This window comes from Sturnira hondurensis, unplaced genomic scaffold, assembly GCF_014824575.4.
Source record: "Sturnira hondurensis isolate 20B ecotype Veracruz unplaced genomic scaffold, ASM1482457v3 Scaffold0011875, whole genome shotgun sequence".
Lineage (NCBI taxonomy): Eukaryota > Metazoa > Chordata > Mammalia > Chiroptera > Phyllostomidae > Sturnira > Sturnira hondurensis.
Window position 1 is genome coordinate 368,362 of NW_028084506.1, and position 12,671 is coordinate 381,032.

At 38.0% G+C, this 12,671-nt stretch overlaps 1 protein-coding gene across 6 annotated transcripts in view; it reads right to left on the reverse strand.

Annotated features, from left to right (window-relative positions):
- The window catches only part of NEK1 (NIMA related kinase 1), a 111,747-nt gene extending 103,116 nt beyond the window's left edge, over positions 1 to 8,631 (reverse strand). For 2 of the 6 annotated variants that reach the window (XM_037060408.1, XM_037060404.1), the window contains exons 1-3: positions 8,046 to 8,629; positions 787 to 935; positions 281 to 377 (exon numbers count right to left, since the gene is read on the reverse strand). In XM_037060408.1, coding sequence (XP_036916303.1) covers positions 281 to 377; positions 787 to 903 — 214 coding nt within the window. In that variant the 5' untranslated portion in view covers positions 904 to 935; positions 8,046 to 8,629. Of the gene's footprint in view, positions 1 to 280; positions 378 to 786; positions 936 to 8,045 lie in introns of all 6 variants that reach the window. The other 4 variants (XM_037060405.1, XM_037060409.1, XM_037060406.1 and 1 more) reach the window with 4 other exon arrangements.
- Between the last annotated feature and the right edge of the window lie 4,040 nt (positions 8,632 to 12,671).

A 12,671-nucleotide genomic window follows, 5' to 3' on the forward strand; every position in this document is an offset into this window, starting at 1 on the left:
GATGTAAATTATTGTTCCTGCTTTGTCCAAATTCTTGCACTTACAAATTGCTTCTTTTTAAGAAATCATAGTAACTGTGAGCCAGTATTAAACTACACAGGGATGGTGTGGTTTATTCTCCTAGAATCTAGCTAACACTCACGTGCATACATACTGGAGCAAAAACTATATACTTTTCTTCCTATGAATACATTCACAAAAAGATATTTGGGGGGAAAGTATCTAAAAGTTGTCATATGGCTTATGAACTTCTGGAACTCTCTTGAAAAATTTATCTGACCTTCAAATGATTCTCTATACTGGACAATATTTGGGTGCTTCATGTTTGCCAACACTGCGACTTCTCTCCTTGATTCTTCCCTTTCTTTATTGGACATCTTAAATGGGAGGGAAAAAGAAAATATTAAATTAAACAGGATTACACAATCCACAAGTCCATCAATAAGAGAGTGTTTAAAAAATAATGGTAACAATAAAGAATGGTCCAAATAACAAAAATATAGTCAGAAGTTAAAAAGACTGAGCTGAATCAGCAAGTAAAAACATTTTAAGATGTTCAAACTAGGTTAAGTTACAGAACAGTAGACATATAAACAGAAGCACATATCACAGAAAAAAATCTGAAAGGATATACAGACTATTCTGAAATAGTGGCTTTCCTGGGATTGTGGCAGCCTTCCCCTTGAGACTGCACATTGCCACATATTTTTTTAATCTCTAATAGTGAGCCCTTTTGTAACCAGGCTTTTACTTAAATAACCAAATGAAAAATACTTGCACACTTACTCTTGAGATATTAATTTCCTTGATAACATATTGTCTGCCGTCTTCTGCAGATTTAACCAGAATGGCTTTTCCAAATGAACCTTCTCCAATCTTCTGCAGTCTAACATACTTCTCCATGGTTCTTTTTCTAAGGCATCTTAACTGATATGCTAGACATAAACAAAAGGAACAGTTAACGGAGAAGCAGTCTTCTATGATAACTATAATATTTAATTTATATTATAATTCCTTTGTGATTTGTTTACTTAAAAAGAGTACTTCAAATATGTATTGAAAGTTAAAAAAAAATTTATCTCAATTTTACTCATACAACCTGGTTATAGCTAAAAAGAAAAAGTACTGACATTTCAGTTTTATAATAATGCTTTGTAAAATCAAATACTGTATATACTTAATGTATATGGAGAGAGGAACTTTTTCTTGTATTAATTAATTAGCAGCACTATTTTATTATCTCTAATAAGAAATAAAACTTAAGAAGACTATTTCCCAAAGTTACTTAACTAACCCCTTATTAGACATTTAAACTGTGAACATTTGCTATTCTAAAAAAACTTTTAATTTCCATATGTACATTTTGACATACTTATTATATAAATTCCTTAGGATAAATTTCTAGCCCAAAGAATATGAAAGCTTTCAAACATATTTCAGCCCTGGCCAGATGGCTCAGCCGGTTGGAGCACTGTCCTGTATACCAAAGAGTTCCCTAGTCAGGGTGTGAATGCAAGGCAAGCAACTGATGTTTCTCTCTCCAATCAATGTCCCTTTCTCTCTCTCTCCCTCTTCCTCTCTCTATAAATAAATGTATCCTTGGATAAAGATTAAGAGAAAAAGAAAAAAAAACACTGGTTAACTGTCTGGCAATGCCTAATAACTTATTCTAACCTGTATAAAAATTCCTGCTCCTACTCTGTTAACACTGGTTATTGGTTTTTTACACCTTTGAAAGGCAATAGATGGTAGTAGTTAAAAAGCACGAAAACCTGGGAGTCAGAGAACCTGAGCTTAAATCCTGCCTTTGTTACTTACTTGTTACGTGACCTTGGACAAGTTACTCATCTTCGTGTGCCTCGGTCTGTTCACCCGTAAAATGTGGATCAAACCAGGATGCACTCCCAACTGCTGGGAGGCTTAGTTTATTTCAGTGATGTACTAAGAACCACGCTGGCACACAACGAGCACAGTGTCACTATCAGTTGCCGTTGTTATTTATGATGTTCGGTGGGGGAAATGGAGCCTCATTTTTAGTTGAATTTATTTTGCCTCCCAGTAACTTTGAGAAACTCATCCATATTTATTGAACATTTATTTGTATTTCTGATCTTTTGAATTCTCCATTTATGTCCTTTGTCCATTTTCTACTAGGATAGCATTTTTAAAATTAATTTGTAAACAAAACAAATGAGCAAAACAAAACCAGAGGCATGGAAACAAGGAAGAGACAGTGACCAGAGGAGGGGAGAGAAGGGGGAAGAAAGGGGAAGGGTCTAGTCAAAGAACGTGCATGGATGATCCAGGGACATGAACACAGGGTGGGGACTGACTGGGGGAGGGGGTCGGGGGAGTGCATGGGGCAGTGGAGAGCAAGGGGAAAAACTGAGATAACTATAACAGAACAACAGTAAAATTTTTAAAAAAATTGAAAATTGACCATTCGCATATTATGCATAACACTTTTCTTTGTTTTAGTTATAAGATAATAAAGCTCATTTTATAAACCAAAAAATAAAAATAAAAAGAGGTGACAAGACTACCAACTTGCAGAAATAAAAAGGATTAATACTATAAACAACTGTATGCTATGACAAATTTCTGTGTCAACTTGACTGGGTCCTGGGGTGCCCAGGTATTCTGTTAAATGTTCCTTCTGGGTGTGTCTGTGAGGGTGTTTCTGGATGAGATTGACATTTTAACTGGTAGACTGAGAAAAGCAGATTGTCCTCCTTGGTGTGGAGGAGCCTGGTCCGATTTGCTGAAGGCCTGAACAGAATAAAAGGCTGAGTATGAAAGAGAAAAATTAATCTGTGAAAGCTCCTTTATGAAGACATAAGCCCTTCTCTGTCAGAAATTCTTTTTTTCCTTACATGTGATATTTGCTCTTCAGTTTTATTCAAATAGAAAAGTTTGATATAAATGTTTCAATCTTTTCTTTCTATCTCTGCCTTTGGTATAAGGAGAACTGGACCATACCAAGATAGTTGATTAAGGTCATTAGTAGCTTTAGCAGTAGTAACTTCAGGAGACTGGTGGGGACAGAAGCCAAATACGCTGCGTAGTGAAAGCTTTAAAAAGTGAAAGGGAGGAGAGAGAAAGAGTCACAAAAGCAACCATTAGCACAGCCTAATGGCAAGATCATCATATTGTGGAGGCACACGAATTCACTATATTAATCTAACACTAATAAATACTTAATTCACCTAACGAGCACTTTTCTGTTTCCATGCACAGCAAGAAGGCTTTCTATGTATGATTCCCTTCTATGGGTCTGTCTAGAAGACTGTATTAAAATTTCTGTGACAGTCTACCATATTTTTAATTATAAATGAACAAATCCAATTTTTCCTTTCACCTATCAATACTAAAATTTGTTTAATTTTATTTTGCCTCTAGAAAATGATCCAATTTCCTTAAATGACAAAATTCATATTCTGGGTCTATAAGACTAAAGGCCAGAACCCAGCCTGTTATAAAATCAATGGGGTAATTATTCCTCATAAAATTTTGTGGCAAGGAGTTTTCTTCTACCTTAGAAAGCATTACAACCATTTTCCATTACGAATTTCCTGTAAGAAATGACAAGGCTTTTAGCAACTTTTACAGAGACAAGAAATCAGCTATTACGATAGCAGTACAGCATTATCAGTAAATTAAAGTAGAAACGTCTTTGCAAGTACTTTCAAGTCCAACCTTGGTCAAATGGCATCTAGAATGCCTATCTGGGCACCAGCCAGAATTTAATGACTTCTCCAAGGCATGAAAGTATGTTACATTACTATGCTATGTAGAAAAAAAATTTTAAGATACGTTCATCTTAGAAAACCAAAATTTATAAGTCAAATTACATTAAACAATAACCACATAATGAGATTATTTCATAGCCATCATTATTTTGTAACTTTTGCCAGGAAAGAAAAAAAAAATCAGTCACTTTGTCCCTGCCTCAAAATTTAGTTGCCAGTTTCTTCCAAGGGACCACAGTAACGAGATGGAAGCTCTAAGAGTCTCTAGTACTGAATTCCGATACCTGCCGCATTACTGAGCCCTGTGGATCTGACAACTCAGTAGAGTACAATCTACTGCCCCTGGTGGGGAAGGCTGACTCTAATTGCCATCAAATAATGTCAAGTGCAGACACCTTTACGAACAACGACCAACGAAAGACTTGTGGTTGAGAGTTCCAGAGCCACTGACAGCCCCTCCTCCGCAGAGTCCACATTAGAGGAATACATTCCATTAATTCCTCTACACTTATTAGAGGAATAAGTGTAGTACATTAGAGGAAGCACAAGGGAACACATGACAGATTACTTTGTGTCTTACAACATATTTGATTAAGCTACTTATTCCCTAGTTGTGAGACTTCTCAGCTGAATTACAACCCTGGAAGACTTTCAAACCAAATGAAATAAAAGATAAAGTATACTGTAGGCTTACATATCTAAAATCATCATAACATGTAACCAAAGGAACACAAAAATCCTGTTCTAACTTCCTTATTGTAATAAACTCAAATTAGAAATAAATGCCCTTCCTACACTTCAGCTTTCAACATGAAATGAAAATCACAATACCAACTCAACAGTATTCTTAAGGTCTCTAACAATTACACTAATTTAATCTCCATAATATATATCTGATACTGAAGATAGTGAAAGCATAAAATCAAAGACGTTTTTGATACTGGAGCTTTCCAAAGAGTTATGTGAGATAACGAACAGAGCAGTGGGTTTGGAAAATAAATGCTACAAGAACAAGAGCAAACCAGCTGACTTCTCCAAGCCTTAGATGCCTCATCTACAAACACTGAAGATTTAAACATGAAGGGCCCTAACAACTCTAATAATGACTCAAGGAAAAGAAAATAAATGAGCTGAATGGGTCAGAAAGCAGAAAACTAACATGTTTATCATTGTACTATTAGACACAAAGACTAACAGAAAGACACAGCCAAAGCTTTTTCTTCAGAAAAATGAAAAACCATGAGTACTTAACTTTAGCCTAAATCTTTAAAGTAAAAAAAAAAAAAAATACAACTTACAATTAAAGAGAGCAATCGAACATACATATTTACCTCTACTTCTTCAAACCTAACACAACTTTCAAGGGATTTTTTTTAAAAAGGCAAAATAGGAAAAAAAAGCAACAGCAACAAAATTCTGGAAGCTGACAAACCAAAAACAGGCAGCAACTGACCTGGGAGACGAAAGACAGCTGTGGCCCACACCGGCAGTGGGAAATAAGTGGACTCCCACTACAGACTAGCTCAGTAACTGGAAGCACCAGGCACCTCTGAGAGTAGGGATAACATTAGGACTAAAACGAGATCGGGTGACTGTGTAAGAAACAGTTAAACACACAGTTTGCCTCATCCACCGGTCTGGATCAGGTGATTAACCCTCTCTCACCTTGGCAGAAGACCAGAGATTTCTCTAGATTGAGGATATCTGGCACAGCTGAGAATGGAAAGGCCCTATTTACATGCATACCTCATTTCATCGTGTTTTATTTTACTACGCTTCACAGATTTTGTATTCTTAACAAAATTAAGGCAAGACCCGCTACCAGCAAAGAAGTTTGCAGGGATCTGGAACCAAACCCACAATAACTCTGAGGCATGCCTGTGTAATCTGGGAGATTAAGTAAAAGTCTATATATTAAATGGTGAGACTCTATTCCAGCCATGATGGGGTAGCTCATATCAGACCATCCCACCTCCAAAAACAATAATAAACACTGAGTAAAATATATAAAACAACATATAGGAATTAAGTGGCTATAATCACTGCAAGGTAGGAACATACTAGTGAGTTCCACATTTACCCCAGCCCTTTCCCTGAAGACATTTTCCAAACTATAGCACTGCAGAATGGAGCTTAAGTAGAAAGCCGCAGTCTTAATGAGCTGAGTGAGGAAAGACAGGTCCAGAAGTTAGGGCTACCAAAATCCTAGAGAGGAGGGAAAAGAACACGAGGAGTCTAAAAATCCGCTTATAAATTCCTCTCTTGTCAGTTAGCCCATTCCTAAAAGGGCAAGAAAAAAAACCAGGCTAGTCCTAACAAACCAATTCTTGACAAGATCAAGGTTATCAGCTGATACTCCCATCAGCCTGCCAGAACAAAACAACAATTTTTGGAAGATAAATGTCCCCAAAACTCTAAGGCTTTTCATCCACAACTTCTAGCATCCAATCAATAATTATGAGGCATGTTAAAAATAAAGAGAGCGAGAGAACCAGAGAACCAAAAGGAAAAGAAGCTAACACAATAGAAATAAACTCACAAATGACTCAAATATGGAGTTACAGTTTTAAACAACCATGATTAATACATTCAATAAAATAAAAGGATGAGCTCTGGCTGGTGCAGCTCAGTGGATTGAGCACGGGCCTGCAAACCAAAGGATCGCGGTTCGATTCCCAGTCAGGGCACATGCCTGGGTTGCAGGCCAGTTCCCGGCAGGGAACGCACCAGAGGCAGCAATACATTGATATTCCTCTCCCTCTCTCCTTCCCCTCCCCTCTAAAAAATAAATAAATAAAATCTTTAAAATTTTTCTCTGGTTAAAACCTTCAATAGTTCCCCATCCCCAACCTCCTGATCCTGACATTCAAAGTTTTCCTATCTGGCTTCACTCTCTTTTCAAAGTATGTCAACTATGCTCCAAAAGATATATCTACAGATCTTGTCTCTAGTCAAATCAGACACTTTTCCTCACATTTTACCAAGAATTTCTTTAAGCCACACACATGCAATGCTTGGCATAATAAAATTTTGTGCACCAAATATGAAAAATGTCAGAGTATATGAATGAAAAACTTCATGCTCACCAATTATAAGAAAATGTTAAGTCTATTCAGCTATATGATGGACAAGGTGTCCTAAGGGGAAACATTGGTAAAGGTACTGTCCACAGCTACAATCTATACATACAGTTCTCTGAAAATAATAAATACTATTTGGGATTAAGAGAGAGGGCCAATTTATCTTCTCAGTAAGGAAAGTCCATGCTTTATTTCTATTACTCAAAAAAGCTGAAAGTAAAAAATAGGAATCTTTATTAGACTTTTTTTCCCAAAAATATTTTTTTCTTCTCTTTAAGTCTATTCAGGCAATTAACAGCTTCCCAAGTGGAAACTACCAAGTGTAAATAATTTATATTAATGAAATGGTGTCATGACCATGACTTAGAAGGTAGGAGACTAGACAGAGTAAAATTTACTTGGAATTCAATGTCAATGTATTATTAAAATGACCTCAAAAGAACTCCTGTGGCCAAGTTCCATAAGCCTTACTAATGGTGACTTTGACTGGGCAAAAACCTGTTTTCCCACAAAATAAGCTCCTAACCTTTCACTTAGAACAATGGGCGATTTTAAATGAAAAAGATCTGTGGATCCTCTCACTCCAGACAAATCTAAACTAGAAACAAAGGACTACTTCTCTCCATATTTGGATTCCCTCCATCATCTCTACAATACTGCTGCATCATAAGAAAAGGCTATTAGTATATACTGGATATTAGCTAATCCTTCATAAATATTTGATGTAACTTAGAATGGAAATAAGTTTTTTTCTGTTTCTTGGGGGTGATCTTAAATTAGACAGTAAAAATTAGGCCTGCATAGAAAGAGGATTATGATGAACTCTGAAAGTAGAACTTCTAATGCCTTACATACAGAAATTGTTTTAAATTATGGAAACTGAAATAAAAGATTATAGGCTAACTAGTTACTACTCATTTTGTGATTAAACTTATGTGTAACTGAAGATCGGAGACATTTAACCCTGCAAGTAACTGTTTATGCACACCAAGATTTCTATTATTTTAATAGCTTTTAAAATAATAATGTGCAATATTTGCTTTTTAATACATATTGTTCCTTGGAGAATTAACATTCTAGTGAGATAAGGTTATTATTTTTCTGTGCACTCAAGGTATCCATGCAATCTCTACCTAAGCAGGTCTAAGCAAGGTCTCCTCGTTTCCAATATGATTTGCCATTTGGCATATCATTGCTTCCCCCAAGTGCAACTCACCTCAACGACACAAGACGTTGGTAGGAATAACGGTGATGATCTATAAGCAAAGGTCTAGGTGTAGCAATCTTCCTATGGAACTTAATGAGTCAGAAGCATCATCCCGCATTTCGAAACTGACATCCTGAAGAAAAAAAAAAAAAACGAAGTCTGTCTAACCAGCAGCTCACAGCCCGCTATAAAGCGGGCAGTGAGACTCCCACACCTGACACTAGCCTTTGGCCGACTGCTCAGGTTTGACTTGGGTCCCGTGTCTGGCAACGCCCAATGAGACGTGTACACACAGCCGGGAGGAAACAAACTGGTTTCGGAGCCCCTTGGAAACGGCGGGCGGCAGCAGGGGGAGTGCCTCGGTTACCGCCTCTCTAACTTCAGAGGTGGTTACTAGTGGCAGGGTTGGGGGCTGGCGGCATTTGGCACTAGGAGGCTACCTGCCTGCCAAGTCCTCCTGCCTCGCAATGCCTGCTCTAGATTCCAGGATTTGCAGAGAAACGCCTGGGACCCTGGGCTGAAGACTCGGCGCCCTGCCGCCCCTAAACCCTGAAGAGTGCAGGGGAACGGCCGGCGCGCCGCTGGCGCTGGCGTGTGACGTCAGCGCGCGGAAGCCGGCCCGCTTTAGAGGGGGGGCGAGAATGAGCGGCGTGGAGGCGGCGGCGGGGCGCGGCGGGGCGCGGCGGGGCGGGGTCACAGCCCTGCAAGTAGTAGAGGCAAAAGCAAAGGCTGAAGTGTGAAGTTGGAAGCACTACGGCAGAGCGAAACAGGGGCTAGAAGTTGATTTGAAGTAAAGCATATTATAGATTTGTCCCAGGCATACTACACAGAGGAAAAACTTTAAAAAAAATCTGAAGACGTTTATTTAGGGATGACACATTTAAAAAAGTAATTCGCCTTTAAAAAGCAAGCCTTCTTCTAGTACATTTTGGATGACTAAAACAAGAAAGTATTTTTAAGTCTTGAAAGTAAATTTTAAGGTACAATGGGATTTTTCTACATCCATGCATCTAATGTGTGTATAAATCAATTGCCGGTATACTGAAAGGTTTGGTACTCTGAGTACCTTCCTTAATTGCAGGACCTTCTAAGGTAAAAACATATTTTCATATGAGAAGAATGTTGTCCTGGCTACTCCTACGTTGAAGTACCTTCCCCTGAGATACTGGGGATTCCTGACTTGAATTTGAAGACGAGTGATACAACTCCAAGTTGTATCCAATATCCACAAGTTGTATGTAGCTTGGAGAGACTGCAGATTTTGCCAGAGTCCTAAGAGGTAAAATTATTCTGATCCTTTCTCTAAAGAAATTGGTTTCCTTCTCCCTTATTTCTCCCCCAACACATGAACACGAAGACCTTCTTTGAGTTCTACCAATCTTTGGTTTACTTGTGCTTAGAAGACAAACTATTCCTAGCATATAAATGGAAAGTTTTGGGCTTTTTTGCCAGATGGCACTGCAAGTTGTTGAACCTGGTATATTGGAGAAAATCTGCTTCAATTTACTTACTCTTCAAATTCTAAACAAAAGACTTGTTTTCCTAATTTTCTCACTTCTAGGTGAGTCGGAATTCGTTAGTAGGAATTTTGGTGTCTGAATGCACTACACCTCTACCTGTGTCCCTTTGTACACCAAAGTGACATGAAAACATTTGCCAAATGCTAAGCTAGCAAATTCCTTTTGGCCACTTTCATGAAGAATGGTTAGTGAGATACCTCCTTAGACAATGGTTTTTGCTCCTGTCATAAATTGTTAGCAGGAATATAAACTGAGAGTCTTTGTAGAAGGCAGGGTAGCAATATGTATATCAACAACTTCACTTCTAAGTGGGTGAACATGTATTATGAGAATAACCATTATTTTTATAACCAGAAAAACTAGAAAAAATGTGAATTCTAACAATGAGGACTTGATTAAATAAATTACAATATATTCAAACAATAGAATATTCTGAAGCCACTGCAAGGGTCATCTGGATCTATTCTCACTGACATAGAAAGATGCCCCTGATATATTGTTGAACAAATAAAGCAAGTTATTGTAATCTGGATTGAGAGCATTACCTGAGATTTCCGTTTTTGGTTTCCATACTTCTGAAGAGTTTAATATTTTTTTATAACAAGAATAATGAAATTTCTTTCATTCCTTTTATTTAAATATTTTATTGGATTTTTCTTTCAAGCAACAAAGTTGTTGCTCCTTGCAACTACCCAATAACACAAGTATACAAAAATAAGGCCTGGAGTCTCTATCCCCAGAACTCCTGCTACGCTTATTCCTCCAAGAGGCCAATGTTAAGAGTTTTACAAATATCGCCTACATTTTTCTGTAAGCTTATAAAAACATGAGTGTTTAGTCCTATGTATATTTTAATCTTTTAAAATGAAATTATAGTGCACATATCTTGCAACTTGCATTTTACTTAACAGTGTATCATGAATATCTCTAGAGATAACTAAATATTAATATTCCCTAATATGGATGCACCAAAATCTATTAAACAGGTTTGCTGGGTCAAAAAGTATGCTTTTTTTTTTCTTCTTTTCTTTTACTTTAATAGATACTCCTGTGCTTTGGTTATATATTGCTGGGTAACATACCACTCTAAAACTTAGTGACCTAAAACAATGATTATTATTTCCTCCCAATTTTGTGGCCAGGAAATCAAGCGGGTTGTTGGGTGGTTCTTTTCTTCCACATGGCTTCTGTTGGGCTCACGCATTTAGCTTCATAATAAAGTGGACAACCATGCTGAACTGGATGGTCCAAGAAGCTTCACTCACAAGTCTGGTGCCTTGGTTCTCCTCCACAACTCACTCACTCTCTCTCTCTCTCCACACGCTCCCCACACCCCATACACACACATGGGGAGCTTAGGTTGCTCACAACATTCTAGTCTCTGGATAGTCACACCCCTTTTATAAAAGTCGACTTCATATCGGGAGGAAATAGAAAGTGCCAGTTTTTTAAAGGCCCAACCAGGTATAGGGTCACTTCTGCTGCATTCTTGGTGAAAACAAGGCTCAAGGGCATGCAAGATTTACGTGAAGGGGAGGGGTCAATGTAGGCCTATTTGTAGACTATCTACTGCATCCTGGATTATTTTTCAAAAGTTTAAGAAATTCAAACTCCCAATAGCTTTGTACAAAAGTGCCTATTTCTTTTTTTAATATATTTTATTGATTATACCATTACAGTTGTTCTATTCCCCCCCTTCAATCCCCTCCACCCGCACCCTCCCTCCCCCACCNTGCTTCTGAGAGGCTGGCAATTTCTTGGTCGCTTAGAGTTATTGGCTCTGGGACTTTGAGTTCTTCTTGCACCATCGTTTGGGCTGTTCGTGCCTGTTAAGTAGCAGGATCAGAGCCCTAAAGTGTTCACTAGAACAGGGAAACTAAGTCGCTGGGTTGTGACGTTGTATGTTGGGGGGGGGGGTCAAAGAGGGACAATGGCTTCCTGTCTGCCACCTGCCACCGCGGCCCCGGCTCCGCAGCCACCACCGTCACCAGGCCCACGAGTTTCGTTCCACTGCACGCGAGTGTGCCACCGCTGTCAGCCCTCCACCACTGGATTCGCCCCCTGGGGCCTGTGTGGTCCATCTCACTGTGCGCAAATGTGCGCCTGCGGTCAGTCTGCCCCGCACCCCGACTGGTTCTGGGCTGCCTGCACGCCTAGGTCGGGGGATCTTTCCTGCCCGACCCAGCTCCACTGCTGGCTCCGCCTCTCTTACAGTCCCCATTGAACGGTTCGTAGTTGTCGGACTTCCATATAATTCCGTTTTCTGGTCTTTGGGTGTGTCCTAGTTCTCCAAACCTTTGTTGTGTTCAAACTTGGTTGTGGGAGAGGGCACAGTGTTTCCACCTATGCCTCCATCTTGGCGGAAGTCCATCCAAAAGTGCCTATTTCTATGACCACTGGATGTTTCTCTCTTAATTTTGCAAAAAATTTGAATTGCTTCCTTTTATATCCCTTGTTCCTTTTATATTTGGTTACCTTTCTCAAAAATCAATTTGTAGGCGCAATTTGTAAAATATAGAAATAAATCCTTTGCCATACTGTGGAACAGATATTTTTGACAGTCACTAATATTTTGATACTCACGAATATGTTCATACTTTTGTATGGCCAAAGATACTTTTATTTTTGGCCATACAAAAATTTGTACAAGATCAAATCTGTGAGGTTTTTTTTTTTTGTAATTTAAGTTTCTAATTTTACCAAGAAAATATTCTCTCACCCACAAAGTTATCCAAATAATCGTAATGTTATTGTGTTTTAATTGATAAGTTTAATACATTTGAAATTTTTATATGATTCGCATAGAGACTAGCTTTGTATTTTTTGAGGGAAAAGCTAGTCATATCAGCATTATTAATTAAATGTGATATCCCTTTTCATTGATTTGAAATGTACACTTTATCATATGTAAATTTACTATTTATAGTTGTATCTACTTAGGGATTTCTCTTTTAATTACTTATTGATTGCTTGTTCAGTTTGTCAACTTAACAAAGAAAAATTTTAATAATCAAGCAATATTATAAGAATATGTTTTAAGAAATGCTGACGCTAAAACAATTTTCAAAAGTTTAGTAATTATTTGTAAACTTGTATACCAAAGATGATGTTAAAG